General features: G+C 48.5%; 1 protein-coding gene across 1 annotated transcript; it reads right to left on the minus strand.

The window, feature by feature from the left end:
- Window positions 1-1,981: 1,981 nt before the first annotated feature.
- Window positions 1,982-15,346, minus strand: tnfrsfa (tumor necrosis factor receptor superfamily, member a). The gene is made up of 10 exons (XM_057019128.1): window positions 15,039-15,346; window positions 7,789-7,966; window positions 7,073-7,204; window positions 5,430-5,541; window positions 5,205-5,338; window positions 5,021-5,113; window positions 4,904-4,941; window positions 4,548-4,826; window positions 4,429-4,465; window positions 1,982-4,056 (listed from the first exon to the last, which is right to left on the minus strand). The coding sequence occupies exons 1-10, from the start codon at window positions 15,069-15,071 to the stop codon at window positions 3,767-3,769; spliced, it is 1,326 nt and encodes a 441-aa protein (XP_056875108.1). The 5' UTR covers window positions 15,072-15,346; the 3' UTR covers window positions 1,982-3,766.
- Between the last annotated feature and the right edge of the window lie 3,240 nt (window positions 15,347-18,586).

The raw sequence follows: 18,586 nt of genomic DNA on the forward strand, positions 1-18,586 counted from the left end.
TGTTTGTGTTCTAGTTGACGGTACATGGTGAGGACCAGGATGCATTTGTATGATTTGTAGGACGAGAGGATAATTTTGAAAGGACTGTTTTAGGGTTAAAGGATGAGGTTAGGATTGGGATTAGGGTCCTGTTCGGGGTAGAGAGACATTGAGAGAGTCATTGGCCCACAGCACCAAGAAGACTGAACTGTTTGAAATAATGAAGAATTCAGCCAGTCGTTAGGTGCTGAATCACAGAAAAAAGAGGGAAGAAAAGAACCGCATGATGCTTCTGGACTCTAACCTTATCAGTGAGACATTAATGATGGCTGAACACAATTTCTTCAGATGTTATCGCAGTCATGCGACCAATGACTTTCATTTGAACAATGTAATATACTTGTTGTTGTCATGGTGTTTGACTTGTAACTAATTTTATTTTCATTTCCAGTCCCTCCAGCTGGGTTTTTCTTTTTTTTCCCCCTTTGTCCTGTGCACGCCATCCCTCACCAGGGAGAAAAAATCTGAATCAAGGAAGGAAAATCCACTGTAACCTACAGAAAACTGAAATATCCCCGAACTGGTCCTCCGCATGCCTGAACCAGATGTCGCCCAAAAGGAGGAGACGGGAGCGGAATTGGCTGAATGGATCCGAGAGCAGCCTGTTGTGATGCACGACCATGACGAAGCATCCTCTCAAAAGAGCGAAGCCTGAGCTGAAGGCCGGACAATGAGAAGAGGACAGATCGTCAGAGCGAGCAGAGCCGACATGCCCAGAGGGAGGAGATGTCACTTCTTCAAGGGGAAACTGCTGAAAATGGAAAGCAGGAGAGACCAGCGCGCATCCAACAAGCAGATGCTAACGACGCTGATTAGAAACAAAAGCTCGGCGAGGCCGAAGAACACGGAGCCGCGCTGTGCCTTCCAGACAGAGCTGCCTTTTGAGAGGAAATGCATATTGGAAACAGACGCAGGGTAGAAGAGATCAAACGAGGCTGAAAATGTTGGCTCAGCAATTACTCACAATGAAGGAACATTTACATGTCGGCCATTTGCATTTGAAATACATGATCTGGATTGAAAGCGGGGCAGCAGCTTTCACAACAGCGCCTGAGCGTTCACAAGATCAGATGAAGGGAGTGTTGGATGGAGGGTGGGAGGAAAGGGCAGGAATTACACAGAAACCGGGGAAAATCAGAACAATCAGACACATTTTCCTTCAGAATGATGGACGCGTACACAGATTAGAGACAATTAAGCTATAAAAAGGCCCGAGAAAAGCAAAGATCCAAAACAAAAAGGGAAACTGAAGGAAAAGTTCAAAGAGACTCAACACTGCATTCATCTACATCCACAAAACGTAATGAATCACAGACAACCTGCCCGGACTATTCAGGATCCTGGTCCACCTCCAGGAAACACAATCACTTCCTGACAGCAGAATCACAAGTCGTTCCTTACCTGCGCTTGTGATGTGTTTGGCAACTTATTTGACAACATACAGTGTTGCACTGAAGTCAGATGGAAAATATCTGAGCGGAATGGGATCAAACACCTCACGGGAACCCGTGGATGCGTTTGTGGGCACAAGGAGACCTTTCCTCGCAAACAACCGTTTCCATTATGTTGTGGGGTCTGGAGAGGAGCCGAAAAGAGGCTTCAGCCTACCGCAGCAAGACGAAAAACACAGGGAGGGTTGTCTTCGCTGGAAAACTCAGGCAGAGCCCGACGTCTCACTTTGAGGAGCCAGATGATCCTGTCAAGTGATGAGACAGGGAGGCTCCAGAAGGACGCGCCGCCGAAGGCTGCGGCAAAACAGGCAGCAGAAGCAGGCGTGTTCTCAATGACTCAAAGTATTCATCCGAAATATCAATACATTTGCTTTGATCCACTGGGGACGTGGGCGATCCATCCTCGCCACTTGCTGCTCCAAACCTCAGCTGAGGACTCCTCCTGTGGGACGCCCTCTTCCAAAAGATCCACGCAACAGCGTACAACTCACGAGTTTTACATTTTATTGTAACCGTAACATGGAAAGAAACATCAGTCTCAAACGCTCTGTACAAAAACTCTAAAATGGACATAAAAACAGCCTTTATGCAATGGTATAATTTACATCTGAAATTTGAGACGGCCCAACGACAGCGACGGCGATCAAACGGCTAACAAGCAACACTGAACAGAGAGACTGAGTGAGACATGGAAAAGTGAAAACATGAATAACATTCCAATAAATTCCAGAGAGAGGGGAAAAACACGGATTTGCTGTAACGGTTTGGGGAAGTAGAGAGGGAGAGAAGGTGAAGGAGTAGCTGATGCAGGCTGCGTTTCCATTGTCCGTCAGTAGATGGCAGTGCCAGCACTGTAGCATCGCCCAGCAATCTTAGCATAGATCTCTAAAGTTTCCTTCACACATACGGACGGGAGGGGGAAAAGTCACATTCTAGATTATACTGCAACAGCCAAGTCCTGGGGTTGGTGTTGTTCTCAGTTAACAGCCTCACAATATTCTTTTGTTCCAATAATGGAGCTTCATATATACAAATATACTCTGTGAGGGTGGAGTCCGAACAGCTTTACGTACATTCGAGAGGAAGCTTTATGTACATGTCGTCTTTTTTTAGCTTTTTAAATCCAGAAGAAGTTTCCTTCATCATTGTCCAATAGGGGCAAAATGATCTGTCCGTGTTCACGTGTATTCTGTTGCTCTGAAGTGCAAAATGACACTGCAGAGTCAATAATTCATCTACAGTAAGAAAATGCTAAGATGTCCAGCCGTAGATTAGTCCAGAACAATGGCGGCAGCGGTGGCGGGTGGTCCCGTGTGGGGGAACATGATCAAATGAATGAATCTAAACTGATGCGCAGGAAAGGCACGTGGACCCGAGCGACACACCAAAACGTAGAGCGACCGCTCCTATCAAAATCAGTCATTTCAGAACACTGCGATGACACTAAAGAGAGTGTGTGTGTGTTCCAGAGTTATTTTTAGCAGTGGTATAAATAAAAGGAATTATGAGTCATGACAATAAATACATAAATAAATTAAATGACCTAGAAGTTTCATTGAAAACAATGGAAACCTTGAACAACTACTCCAACTGAAACAGCTTGTGAAATTCCTTCGACGGCACCGCATCCACGCGTGTCTGACGCACGGGAAGCATGAAAAAAACCTGACGACCATGATTGAAAGCGCTCTTCTCACAAAAAGGTAACCAGAAAGCATTGAAGAGACAAAGTTGATGATTAGTACGGCTGCGGACGACAGACAAACCGACTTCAAACGGTCTAAAAATCTACAAATGCATGATTGTAGTTTGAAATGTGCCAGAGGCCAGTGCAACAAAGAGGCACAGTATTAGCGGCACAGCTAATGCCACTCCTACAAACCAGTGTATATCCTCGTCTCCAGGTAGTGTCCCGGAGACCCCCCCCCCCGCTGAAGGCTTTGGGGTGCGTGGGGATCGGCCGGGGCCATTTAGGCACGTCAAAGTTGACACCTTCATTTTGTCTTTGGCGCGAGTTTGGCCCCTAGACGTCTTCTTCATCATTACATGGCCCCGCATTTAGTGAGCGCTCAGCATCCTCGGAGCTCTGATCAGTAGAGCTCGACCTTCCCCTTTTGGCGATTTTTCTTAAAAAACAAACACAGAAACAAACTACTGGCTTCTGAAGACATGGCAGGTCGGCCGTGCACGACGCCGTCCGCTGGTAGCATCCGTCAGCTTCTAGTTCATTTGTTCTAAGTACTTAGTGTTGAGTTCATGTGCAGTCCTGGTCACGTTCAGGGTGTTTCCGCGTGCTTGTAGTAGCCTTTCCGCAGGGCATCTGAGGCGATGCTCTCAGCCGAGCGCCGCTGGTCCATCCTGAGTAACACACCCAGCAGGTCGTTAATGTCCGCTTTGAGTCCCTGCTTCTGCATCCAGTTCTTCAGCAGCTCGTAGACTTTGTCGGTTTGGGCAATACGGATGTCGTTGTCGCTAACGCCAATCGCCCGGAAGAATTTGTTGTGGATCCGCACGTCCAGGTGCTCCTCAAACAGGTCGAAGCTCATCTTTAAGGATTTTTCAGCATCTTGAATAATTAAAAAAAAGGTAGAAGTTTAGTTTCCTCAGAGCAACGTAGCGGAATTAGACATTTAAACAAAAATGACAAAATGTTCTTATGACAAATGTGAGTGCCATCGCCAACGCACATATAAACAAACACAAAACCGAAGAAATAAGCAGACAAACCAGCCGAGCCCTGATTCATTTAGCATGAGGAATAAAAGACGGCATGTTCCAAATACCCCAAAGGCTTGCCTGACTGTCATGAGATTATTTATCTATCAAGCTGCTAATGTGAAATCTGGCAGAGAGACTTTGAACTGTGATGTGCTGCAGCTGCCTCAACGTAAAACTACCGTCACATCATGAAATAAGAAGTGTTTAACGGGAATAGTACCTTTTACAGGCACCAGTCGATATCGCAGAGGATCCTCCTGGAGGGAAAAGACAGAACTGGTGATTAAACTGTGGTCAGAGGTCAACAGGAAACAGGCAGCGATGTCTTGTTCTCCTCACCACGTCTACGGGTGTCATCCTGCCGGCCGAGGGGCTCTGGCGGGGGGTGATAGCAGAGGGCAACGTGGGCAGGGCCGACAGGCTCGTCTGAGACGAGTTAGTGGTGTTGGGCAAGCTGTCTCCCAAACCGCGGTCCTCGTCTTCCAGTGGGGGGGAGGGCTTGGTCACCCCGTGCTGGGTCTCCTGCAGCAGAGGCCGGGACTCTGGCCGGGGCTCCTCCCCCTCCAACCCTGCGTTCTGACTATTCTGCCTCTCTTCCGCTGAGGGGTCGTTCCCGTCCTGCTGACAGGAGACGCGGACGTTGGGTCAGTTTTTACCGTAACACAAAGGAAATCCGGCCCACGTGGAAAACTTACGATACGAATCTTGATATCGCTGGAGTGGCTCCTGATGCCTGTTTCACCGCAAGACAAAGAGCATTAAAACAGGTGAAGAAAACAGCCTCAAGGTTGTGCACGTCAGAGACAACTCACAGGGAATTTCACACGGATGCTGCGTGAACCACCACACTGCCAGTCCGATCAGCACCAGGACGAGGAGGACCGCGATAACGGAGACGACGGTAGCTGGAGACGGCGAGAAACAAAACCCATCAGTGCATGGAGGGTTGCACATGCCAGACACGTCACGCTTTAGTCAAACACCGTGGTGAATTACCAGTATATGAGGGAGAGGAGGGGTTGGCAGTGGGAGAAGCCTGAGACGGTTTCGTGGGGGGGAGGTTATGTTTCCGACACTCCGTGTTGGACGAGGGGGTACACTTCTTCACCTCCTCCTCTCCTGCTTTACACCTGTGTGTTTATAGACACGGTATAGGTGAGAAAAGCACAGCTTGGTGAATCAACTCTGGGGAGCCGGTTTCACGAGACGCGAGGCGCTTACTTGGCACAGCGTTTGCAGACCTCGCAGGCCTGATCTGGGACGCAGAACGTCCCCGGTTTGCACTGGCATCTGGTGTCTGAGGTCGTGGTGCAGGACGCCGTCTCGATCTCGTCTGGAGGGCGACGGAAAACACGATAAACATCATAAACTTTAGTAAAACAGACGGATTTGTGGACGACGCGTCGAGAACGAACGTTCCGTGAGTTGTTGATTGGTTTGAAGCTATACCTGAGGCATTTCTAAGATCAAATAGTCCCCTTTCGTGACTTAAAATGAAGTCACACTTTATCACCTCTTTCAAAAGGTCAGGACGCCCTACGTCAGGAGTCCTATCGCTGATTTTATAGATAAAGTGGAAAAGTTTAGTGGTCTCAGAGATGTGGGGAGCTAAAAGAGTAAAATAAAAAGCTGAACGTTGTCTCAACACTGAGGTCTTTGTCTCTTTGTCATGTCACTATAATTAACTGTGATTATCAGACAATATCAATGTTATGATCAGCAGAACAGGGGGATGCTGTTGGGTAGAGGAGTCCTGGAAGATATCAAAGGTTGGATTTAAGTTATTTTCACAAGACACAACACTATATATGGAACAAAGTCTGCTCCTACAGTGAGACAAGAGCCTGGACTGTTATAGTAATCACTGTAAATACACATCCTGTTCTTAGATTTTTAGGCAAAACGACTGAGCGACTTAAAAAAAAGAAAAAGAAAATGGTTAGCTGAAGTTAAAGACTAGCCCTCAGTGTTTACCTTTGGCACATGTGTGTGAATCCCTTCTTGTAGAGACTTGTGTCTTTGATCGAGTGAGTTACAATTTATGCTTGTTTCTTATTACCCAGAGTCATTTTACACACAAAACAACACACTCTTTGCTCTCTTTATGTGTTAGACATGAAAAAAACCCCCTTAGGATGGTTCCATTTAGAGACTATTGTTATATAATTGTGTTCAGAGCTGACTGGAATGCAACACGTGTGGAACAGAGCGGCAGCTCTTAACATCAGTTTTAAAGCCCTAAAATTATCCGTTAAAGAGTCGACACGACCAGAAGTGGCAGGTTAGCAACAGCTACCAATCAAAGAGGCGCTTTCTATGAAATCAGCTGCTGTCCAGGGTGAACAATTAATTATGACATGGTTAAAGCTGGAGCGAAAGAGACAAAGCTCCGTCCTAAAAGTGCGATGAATGAGAACAAAAGGCGACCTATGTAACAGTAATCTCCCTTTCTGCTGCTCCAGACTTTCATTGGACACAAAGACACCCAGTGTGGGAGACAATGAGTCGGGGCCACACCCAGTTCAGCCAGGTAAGGCAGACACTGGAGCGTCTCTCCAGAGACAGGTAACATGCTCACATTCAGGCCAGGAAACAAAACAACAAAGTCACGCCCTGCAACCTCATGTAACATCATAAGACCGGAGTATCACGAGTGCAGCTGAGGGGGGAGGAGGGACAAAAGGTAAAAAGGTATCTGCTTTCCTAAACAATATGGTCTATCTTTGATAGGATTACAGAAGAGCTGAGTTTAGATTTAAAAGGTTACACGGCTAGGCTCTGATTTCCCATCTTTTGAAACAAACCAAGACTTGTGCTCAGAATTCGCCGTCAAACTGAGGGGATGAAGCAGCCGATGTCATTACCGAGGCGACAGTGTGTGCAGGGCAGGCAGCGGTTCATCCCATTGGAGTGCTCCGTGTAGGTCTGTCCGTGCTCACAGGAATGACAGACGCCTTGTTCTTGATCTCTTTCACATTCCTTGTACACAAAGGTTCCTACAAATCAGACACAAAAACAGTCAGACAGCAACTTTCCCTGTGAAATATAACAAAAAAAACTTCCAGCTCCGGGAATAATATCTATAAATATAAATAAAGGGGAATGCTGGATTTGTGCAAATATTCGGTGTTCATAATGACTTGGGTGGCTTATAAATGATAATAACAACCGAATTTCTGGGCTGTTTTCTTTCTTGTGCGCAATTAGGATCATAGTAGATAAAGGGATTACTTTCTTTTTTGGTACAAATGTAATCAAATATAGTGATTTGTCAGAATTTGGGCAAATTAAATAATTGAATCAACTTGAGGTAATAGCATTTCGGCTAACGTTATTAAAGGTGGTACAACAATTAGCCTCCACCCATAACAATACGAATGGTTCCTGCAATGGTTCTTGGATCTAAATCTTGTGCATCACTCATGCCCTGCATTATATAAAATAATGTTAGCTTCCGGCCAACATTATTTCCAGGCCGTGCAGAAAACCTTTAAGTGGTGGGGCTAATTTATAACGCCTGGATTGCCACATTATACGCAAGCTGCCTGATGAAATGTCTACTTTATTAAATGGTTCTCACCAGCCCTGCAGTTGAGGCAGCAGAACCCCTGATGGAGGTACTGCTCGTTCTCCACACAGTTCCTGTGCTGGCGGACCGTGAGGTTTTGGTGCTCTTTTCTGGACCACTGAGAGGCTGGAGGTTCCACTGCTCCACACTGCAGCCCACAGAGGACGGCGAGCAGCAGCACCTGAATCATCTGGGACAGGAAGAGATGGAGGGAGGAGGATTATTCCCGCACACTGGCGGCACGCATCCGTACTCCGTAAAAGAACGGCAAGGAGAGTCTATATTCATAGGAAACCTTGTGTGAGCAATCTGTGACTTAATTTGAACCATCTGATCTGAACATCTGCCGTGGGAAAGCAATTAAGGGAGCTATCCAGCTATTCAGAACTGGAGGCAAAACAACTCCGTGTTTGCCCAAACGCAGGACTATACAGTTGGTGCACGCAGGGCAACAGGCGGGCAAATGAAATGACTGCGTCGTCTGCTTCTGTTGTGGAAGCCGTTTAAAAGCAGCAGCATCCGCTTCCTCTTCTGCGCCACAGAAAGAGTCAGATAGTCGTTCAACACCCGCAGTGTCCATATCAAATGCAATACCAGAGGAGCATTCATGGGCCCGATAATAACCAGCCTGTGGAGGTGGGGTGCAGAGAAGAATACGGCCCAACGCTTTAGCGTGGCCCCGGGGCCGTGGGGTTTATTCACACGCTTTTCACCGTGTCAATATGAGAAAGCTCCATTTACTGGCAAACAACACACTTTAGTGCCTCTACTTCAAATGACCCACATTCTTAAACCCCCGGCTCTTTGAATGCCCCGACATGTGACACCGCCGCCAAGCGCCTCCAACGACACCCGACACCTCCCGAGTAAAGGAGAGGCCTGTATTCGGGGGTTTTGTCTCGTCTGTACGCCCCCGCCCCTGACAGGTTAGGGTGGACAGGTAAGGCGGTGGTGCAGGAGGTTGGATTCAAAGCAGGAAACCGTATCCGCCGGAGCCAGAGATGGGCCGCTATAAAAAGAAGAGGCTGAGACGGGCAGATCAAGGTGGAGAACGAGGGACAGGCTGACTCCTGACGCTGAGCTGGGTCTCTGGAGGGCAGCCATGCCTTGTTCCAACCCCCCCCAGCCCCCTCCTCTCCCTCTCACTTACTCTGCCTTTTCCCTTCTTTCTCTGCCCCCGTTAGCGTCAGACTTTCCAAAGACAGTGCTGAGAGGCAGAGCAGTCACAATCACACCATTTAGATCTATCCAAACATGCTCGGGAGGGAAGGCACAGGGGGAGGGTGAAGACAAGAGCCGGGGCACTAACGGCTAGCAGTCCTTCAGACTGGGACACCGCATGGCCGTGAAAGGGAGGAAGATAAGAGGAACAAAAATAACAGAGTTCTGGGTGGAAATCTACTCCAAATGTAATCACTGAGGTACAGATTCCACAGCAGTTAATGAACAACTATAGGTAGTAAAAAAATTAAAAATCAGGTGACACTGACGTCATTTTCAACCTTTATTCATTTCTGAGCTCATGGAACGACGACCTGTTGTTGTTCCAATTACTCACGCTGCTATCTGCCTTTTATTGTTTTATAGTTATGTAAATACTTCTGATGACCCACAAGTATGGAAAATGGCACTTTAACGAGCTGATCAATCATTAATCTTCGACTGTATTATATCCATTGTCTTCCGTCCACACACCCGCGTGTCCACGTGTTGATCGCGACCACACGCGCCACGGCTGTTGCTTCAGCGACAGCGGCCACAAACACTTGGGGGCAGCCGCAGTGCGGCTTCGCTTTACCTCCCCGTCACCGAGACGGCAGGAAGACTGCAGAGGCGGTAACCTCAGCAGAGCCACAAGGCCAGGAGACTGTCCAACTCCAGGGGGGGGGGGGGGACACAGCCCAGCTCACAGCCTCAGCGCTCTGACCTGGACACAGACTGACCAGCTCAACAGTAACGTATTGACGTGTGTGTGTGGTTGGCCTGTAACGAGCTCAAGTTAAACCAATAAAAACTAGAATGAAATAATGAGGGGCTCTGTTTATCCGAGGACAGTAGCTCGCCTCCACTTCCTCCAAACACCCTGGGTTCTTCCAAATTGCCCTGGCACAAACGCTGCGCATGCCAAGTCCACTGAGAGTGCATTTGTGACTAAATGACAGGACATCCTCTCAGTGGACCTGGCTTATCAATGGGCCATTTAGAAGGCTGTGATCACTCCTTATTCCTGAGAGGATTACAGTGCGCTCTATTATAACAGAAACAGGCAGAAAATATGGTGAAGAACGCAGCCTGCGCTGTTCAGATCGTGTTAGACGAAGTCAACAACAGCTGTTTAATACTGTAGAGGGACATAACGCCTGTTGTTACACTCCCGAGGCTCACCATGCTTCTCTGCTTAGCCACTTCTTTTATTAATACGTCACATGATCTTCAGGAGAGTTCAGATGTTTGACCTTGAGATCACTACATCAAAAATCAAACGTGTAAGAAACACGACGTTTGCTCGTTTTCATTTAACTCGAACTCATTTTGGGGGTTTCAACGAGGCGGGTAAACGGTGACCGGCAGGAAAGTCGATGCCCAAGTTAACCAGCGCTGGATAAAATGACCTTGATTTCCACTTTAACCAAAACAGCCTCTGCAATCTTTCCCGCATCTGTTCAAGGAGAGCGTCCGCGTCGGCGTCGGTAAACACGGCTGATTTGTAGGTGCTCAGATTCATGGATTCAGCATCCAAAGCTCTCAGATCTCTGCCTCTCTATAGCTAGAAGAGGCCTTTGCTGGTCCTGAGACTCCTGATCCATCCAGGAGTGTCAGAAGCCCTCTGGCAGGTTGTATAGACAGCACGAATGGCAGCGGCGGCCTTTCTGGTCAGCACATCTGCCAGTGTTTACTCAGAGATCCAGGTTCAATCCGCTTATTGAAAGTTTAAATACCGTTTCTGGAATATTTTCAGCAACCCGTCCTGTAGTCTTGCTAAAAAACACTGGCGGCTCCAATAAAAAACCTGGAGGCTGACCTTGACGTGATAGCGAGCGCTCTCCGTGCGCAGATAACGGAGACGGAGGCGCTCGTGCGCGACTTTCCCCGCGTGATAAATTACGCCGACATTCCGCGTTAGACAATGAAGACGAGCGCGACCGTGCTCGTGTCAAGAGAAACAAGCCTGACACTTGCAAATAAATCCGAGGCTCACTCGAGCTTGGGGACATCCATCATTATAAACCGACGGGCATATTTTAAAGATGGCGGCTCCCCCCCGTCACCATCTTGGATCATTTTTTAAAATAACCTACAGAAAACACACACACACACACAGTGAAGACGACACCCAGGCACACATAATAAATGGAGTGAAGTGTTGTGTGTGGGAGCGTGTGAAAAGCAGCTGCCCCCTCCTCTCAGGGAGCGCAGGAAGCTCGAGACAATACTGAGGCTTCATGCAGGGTTCAGCTCCAAAATGTTCCCTCCGCAGCACCCTGCCTCCAAGCTGCGTACCGATTAGATCCACAACATATCCGCCAGGCGGGATATTTTTAACTCGGGGAAGCTGCAGCTCTGTGACACAAATTCTTCGGTTTCCTCAGGAGGTCCGTTTCATGATTGGACACGTGTGAAGGACTGTCACGAGCAGATTGGGTGACGCTTTACGGCGAAGGTTAAAAAAACAACAATAATGACGAATTGGGTGAGTTTTCCTGTTGGTCAGTCAGCGAGCGTGAGCCGACGTTGATGCCGAGAAAATGGGCCTATTGTTCCGACGGCTGGAAGAGGGAGCGGCGTTGAGAGTGGAGGGTTCAGGAGTTGCGAGCAGGTGCGACGTGACACACGTTTCCCCGTCTGTTTGTGTCCGGGTCCCTGTGGTTTCTAAGGACCGGCCGCCGAACACGCATACATCGCCAGTGAGTCACACACAAGCCTTCTGAAGGATAAGCCAGCACTTGGAATTTGAACAACAACCCGCAAATTGAATTTAAAGATTTGTACGCTAGAGGGCTCTTAAATGGGCCCTTTGGTGGACCGAGGGGAGCCGACGAGCACGCCACGGGATGACGAACAGACTTAGGCAAGTGCAGAAATCAAGGAATCCATCCCTGCAGTGCAGAAACGACCACATGTGCTCCATTAAAGCTGGACCACATGGAGAGCAAAAGAACCCAAAGTGACGATGGGTAACATATTTTGGATCCGGGTCCGCTCTCGAGGCGGAGGGTGCTGCTCCAAACCAGATTTAACGGGGGTTTAATTATTAATCGTGACGGCATTAACCTGAATTCAAAACAACTGGTGTTAAGAGGCAATTTGGCCTTTACCAAGAGGCTGTTTAGACAATCTACTGTCATTTATCGCAGCCTAAACAGAAACAGGACACAGTGATTATTTATTTATTATCAGCCAATGGGATGATTAGAGGGGCTGCTAACAGCTCAGCAGATTCAATGTTTTACCTCGTTAACCTGGTTACCATTTGTGTATACAGGCAAATATAATATTTTAATCCAAATGTCTGACATGTGATGGAAGTGCCTTCTTCCTCTGGGTTTAATGCCTCATGGAGAGAGATGAGTCCTTTCTTCTTCACATAACAACAATTATTACACTTCCCTTTAATCAGCTTCACCACCGTAGCTGGAGGAAAACTGAACTTTCTGCCCTTTTTTCTGTTTGAAGACAGATTTTTTTTATTGGAAGGACGTGAAACAGGCTTCCATTTTCTCTCCACTCAAAAATCTGACACTCATTTCTTAAAACACTCCAGGACGAGTGCAAATAAATCAAAGACGACTTTTGTTTAAAACCAAAAAAAAACCGAGTGGAATTGGCGAAGCGAAACGTTGGAGCGGTGGATTATTTCCAGCAGTGGAAGAGCTGCACATTCCACAACCCACTGTGAATCCCATCAAACGGACTTCAGCCGGCGTTGAGCAACAGGTTTTCAATGCGTGTGATTAATAGAAAGGGTGATGTCACCAGAACCTACAAGACAGGCCGAGTTGGTACCGGCATTCCAAAAACGTAACCTGGCAATAAAATGTTTCATCCTTCAACACGACTATTAAAATTAATATGGCAACTTTAAAAAGGGCAAAAAGTCAAACTTGAATCTATATCTGTCTATATATAGTCTATGGTCACGATGAGGCGTTTAGAATGTTGCGCCGACTGTGAATAAAAGCCCCATCTGAGGTAATGGAATGGTTCTAAACCCTCGGCTCAAAAAATTAGCTCGAAGGGTTACGATAATGCGTCTGGGAATGAAATCCCGGTCTGAGCTTTACCCCTCTTTAGCGAAAAAGCCACTCTCGTCCCAGCGATGTTGCCAGGTGAACTCTTCTGACCTCATCCCTGTGACCTGCCTGCATTGGTATGCGCTACGTCAGCGCGCGACACCTGAGCAAGCGGCGCACCTTCGTGACTCAGCCTCTCTCCGATAAAAGAGTCGATTCACACAATCCGTTGCGCAATCCGCGCGGCTCCGTTCTCACCGTAAAAAAACCACCTGAGAGGGAGCGCGCGGCACGCAGGCGTGGGCAGAAGCAGCCACCTGTTGGATGCTGGTGGGTCAGTTGCCCCCGCCTTGCGTCACTCGGGGCTTCTATAACGGTTCACATGGTCGCCACGCAGAGCAGCGGCGAGCAAGATTAAGAATGCCGGAGTGGCCCGTTGGTCGACCACGGCTCGGTCCCCAATGACACGAGTTGGCCTCTGCTTGTCCCAAATGTCGGGCCCTGCCCTTGTCTGTGTTGTCCAGAGACGGAGAGATATTTCCTGTGTGAACCAGCCCAGACGCACAGTAAACAATCGCAGATCGCAATCGGCCGCACGTTTGCACCGGCGTGACAACGCTCAGAAGTAAATGGATGCAGCTAATATCAGCTTATCTGTACAAACTAGGCAGGAAGTTTACTGGAGGGACAGGCACGTACACTCAATTTGAGGAGTGTGTGTGTGTGTGGGGGGGGGGGATTAGACAGAAGAGGACTGGTGGTGGTGGGGAGGGGGAGTTTCCTCGCGGTCCCTTAGCAACAGGGCCTGTCGTCGAGGCCTTCAGAATGTTTTGTAGTTTACAGAAGAGATAAACATTGACTGTGCCACCCGCTAGAGCAAAGATGATTGAACTACTGGACGGTTGACATCAAACGGGGAGCGGGCGGCACCGAAAACAAGGATGCAAAGGACAGGAAAAAAGAAGAGCAGATGTCATAAATCACGCCACATACGCCTCACCCACAAACTAGCAGGCCTTCGTTAGCCGCGGGGACCACATCCCATCCGTCACTGTCATGTAAAGCAGCAGCATCGGCCTCCGGATCCACGTTCAAACCCAGGAATCAGCCCCACGTTCGGCTTTAGGGAATAAAAGAACCTCTCAAGAACACCTTGCAATACGGCGTTTGTCATGGCAGCCTTTGGTGCCAGTTGGGAGGGGGGGGGGGGGTTAAAAAAAAAAACTCCGGGGGAATGAAAAGGCGTCTGTGCGACGGTCCGAGAGTTTAATAAACTGTCTGCTGGGGGAGGGAAAAGTTCCAGGGTGTGAACGTGACTACAAGCGAGGTAAATTATTACCATTAATGATGGTTACAATCAAAAACAGAGATGCCACCCGAGCTAAATGTGGCCCATTGCCTCCATAAAAACGGATTTATACTTGTTTAGCCCCCCCCAGCAGCAGTAGACAGTGGCAGGGGGGCATTTATTAATAGCCCCGATAGAGAAAGCTCCATCCGCTGTGACAGAGGAGCCATCATATGCTGGATGTCTGAACAACATGAGCACATGATATCCAGGACAGATGGTGCCTGCAGTGTGGAGGGAGGGGGGCAGATGAGTGAATGATGGGGCAAATGTACAAGACAGGCAGAACACCGAGACCGGCGGGGCTTCAGGTCGGTCCCGGCCCCGGTCCCGGTCCCAGTCCTGAGAACCAAACACTTTAATCAACAACGTTGTTTCCTGCGCATGATGAGCACAATGAGGGCTTGTGTCGTCTTCAAGGCCTTGCACTGATTTCTTTCCATTTTTTCTCTCATCCGTTTGGCCCCAAACTTAAATCGCTCACCTTAATGTCACAAGCCGACATTTTCTATTAGCGCGTCATTAGTGAGGCTAGTTTAATTAGGCTCCGGAGGGCGGCTCCGGGTTGCTGGTAAACCGCATCTTTAATGCTTTTTAGCGTTTTAATGAAACCCGCGTCGGTGACATGACAGCAACAGGCGGGGGCCTAAAACAGCAAGAGTTTTAAGAGATGGAGCACTCACACAGACGTGTCCGGTCGACGCGCCGAAGTTCATCTTGCGAACTTCGCGGAGAAAATCCGACAGGCTCAAACTTCTCTCTCCAAGCCGCAGACCAGCGGAGGGTGGGGGGGTGGAAAGGAACGCGGGAGCAGCGGGTGGACGGCAGAGTCCAGCGTGAACACAATCCTTAGACGGGCTTATTCCAGGAGGAGGTCCCGACCCGCCGAACTTCGCTGCGCTTCTCTCTTCTGTTCTGAGCCCAGAATCACCGGAGAACTTTTTTTTTTCTCCTCGCGGCAGCGCTTCTGCGTGACGTCATCCGCGGCGACCAATCAGAGCGCAGCATCCAGAATATTATTAAGCGGCGTTTATACGCCCCTACCCCAAACACACACACATACACTCTCTCTCTCTCTCTCTCTCTCTCTCTCTCTCTCACACACACACACACACACACACTCTCTCTCTCTCTCTCTCTCACACACACACACACTCTCTCTCTCTCTCTCACACCACACACACACACACTCTCTCTCTCTCTCTCTCACACACACACACACACACACACACACACGCTTTGTCGGTTCACCCGCCCTTTTAAATTTACACTTGTGTGGAGGATTTTTTAGGTTTGGATCTGCCGGTTTGTGATTTGAGGGATTCCGAGGAGATTTATGTATAACCCATACTGTTAACTAGGAACTGTAATGGGTAACTGATTAGGATCAACCCGAAAGACCACAGAATTAATGATCAAAAAGTTCATCAAGGGGCTTTGCAACACTCGGAATAAAACAATTCCACAAGTTTGAACCTGAAGCTAAAACTCCCCGTCGCTGGAAACGTTTATGATGGAAAGCAGATTAAGCCAAGTTAGTCATTTTTATTGGTGTCATTAGCTCACTCCAACCAATAACACTGAAATCTCTACCTGGAGCCTGGTCTGTAAGTGAAAAAACACACCACTTTCTTTCTGCTTTTCCCAACTTAGATGTGGCAAAAACAGTCGGTCCCAGCCAGCTCTCTAAAGTAAACCAGCATTTAAGGCCAACACAACATTATCCCGCTGTCCCGCTACATCAAACAACAAACACACCCCTCCAGTGTGGTTCCTGTTGACAAAATCTTATCTAAAGTGTGTCTGTGGAGGAAAGAGCGGAAAGGATGGGGATAAACCTGCGCTAGATGATGCCAGGGTCATTTACAAAGCACACAAACAACCGTTAGCCAAACAGGGCTGAGGGCAGGACTTTGACAGTTGCAGACAGATGAAGCAACTTCTGGTGTGAATGCCGTCTGATGTCGCAGGAAAACGATTGCGAAATCGCAGTTTAATGTAACAGAAGTGTCGCCAAAAGGGTCAAATCGGAGTTAAAAATAGCCAGATGGGCCTTGTCGAGCTGCTGGGGAAACACTGACTTGACAATTCTCCCACAGCGCCGTCGTTTACTCGCACCAATCCGAGCTAATTAGAGCCCAGGCGCTTCGCATCTTCAAGAAAGGAGGTGTCGCTGGAGCTTTGCAGGAGCTGCGGCCGACTTAATCGTCTAATCTGGAGCGCCGCTCCAGCTACGCGACGGACGCGTCCCTGCCAAAGTCGAGCATGTGTCCAGATTAAAACTGTCGAGGAAATCTCCATCTGTAGCTCCCGCTTGCATCACATCCCGTGCTTCTCCTTCAGAGGTCACTGGCTACGTGCTCAAAAACAGGAAGTGTATGATTGAGATATTTGCAGGCTTATCCTCGGAAAGCCAGTATTTACGGCCACCGGGGTGATTAGTTCACATGGCTGAGTCCCAAGATAACGGCCGGGGCTGAGGGCTGAATTCATCGTCCATGTTTGGACCAGTTAAAGAGGACTAATGAGCATTTGCATATTCTGTGTCTGATGGAGGGTCGCACAGGCGAATTATGATTATTTTTTTCCCTGCTGAGGACAAAGACAGAAAAATAAAGGGAAGGGAAACCTTCCTGAGCGTCAGCCACTTATCTTGTGACGCCTGCTGAGCATTGTTCCACTTGCAGTTTCGGAAGGATGAAAAAAAACAAACACAGAAAAAACAATGAAAACTAGCAAAGAACCATCTGACGAGCCTCAAACGGGCCGCTCTGTTGCTCCTACTACATTTTGATGCTTTTAATTATTAAGATTTTGTTGCGAAATGGTAAAAAAAAACAAAAAAAACCCACTTGACAGCTGAGTTATGAGAGAAAACAGGGCAGGAAGTTGTGTGAAAATGGAAGCACATTCTTCAGAGCGAGGACAACGACCTCTCATCCGTGCTGGATACCACATTAAGAAGCCTGATTCATCGGCATCTTTGCACCCTGGATGTCTCGTTTGTGAGAGCGACAGCAGCCGGAGGGGGGGCGGGCGGGGGAGGGGTCAGGTCCTCCCCGCTGCGACGCTGGTCAGAGTTCAAAGGTCGCGGTGCAAATGTGCTGAGCTGAGGGCTGCGGCCTGGCAGCGGGGTTAATGATGTTGTTTGCCTTTGCTTCGTTTGCAGAGGACGGGAGTGGGGCGTCCACTCGGGGGCTCCTCTTCGTTCTCACGCACAGAGGCGCACGGGGGGCCGCGGCAGCAGATGTGGGGGGGCTCCGTCAACCCAGGTGACGATGACCAAGGTGCTGAGGCGGATGATGGACAAGACAGACACACATAAATGGGATTTGTGGTAACCGATGAGTGATCGTTCAGTCAGGCTCCTGCTGACCCGCTGACCCCCGGCTGGGGGGCGGGGGCACAGGATGTGGGGTTCACCTGTGGGCTAAGTCAACAGGGCGAGGAAGGAAAGCACGCTTCCTTAAATGGGAGGTGGGAACAGATCGATTAGATATGACCTGGTGAGACAGACTGAAAAAAGAGAAACATCCTAAACACCCCATCAACCCCCCACCACCCCCCGGACCCCCCTCTCCAGCGTGTGGCCAGGGGCCTTTCACGGTCAATTTAGGGCCCCACCAGAATAAAATCACCCACATCCTCAAAGAAAGGGACTGACCTTAAACCCGCAGCTCAGAACTTCTCTCTCCTTCATCTAAAATTGAGCTATTTGGCCGCCGCCGCTGCCGCCTCCACCATCCGCTCCAGCTGCTGGGGAACTCAACATTCTCTCCAAAACATGGCACCAAAATGTAGCTGCGTTGTACCAAAAGTCCAGCGCAGCACATTTTTAATATATATATATATATATACAGTATATATGAAACAAATCAAATGTGACATTTCCCCCCGAATGAGCTCAGACTGTTAGCTAGCGTGGCTAACAGCGCTCACCTTCAGTGGCTGCTAAATGCTAAATTTGCTGCCTCCCTGAAGAACATGTTTGAGTTGAAAGATTTTTTTAGTTTTTTTTAAAGGGCTTGAAATCTAGTTCGTTGACTTCCCAACCATCTTTAAAACAATAATCCCGACACGGCCGGAAGCGGAGACAAATTGTGGAGGAGTCCTTGTCTGAAACCAAATATCATTTATATTGTTTACTTAAGTGAAGCCAGTTGAGGGATCCTGGTCGTGACCCTGGAGGTGTTTACTCACGACAGCGCAGGAATGTGACCGAGCACATTTA

Source organism: Takifugu flavidus, chromosome 20, assembly GCF_003711565.1.
Source record: "Takifugu flavidus isolate HTHZ2018 chromosome 20, ASM371156v2, whole genome shotgun sequence".
In the NCBI taxonomy this organism is placed as follows: Eukaryota; Metazoa; Chordata; class Actinopteri; order Tetraodontiformes; family Tetraodontidae; genus Takifugu; species Takifugu flavidus.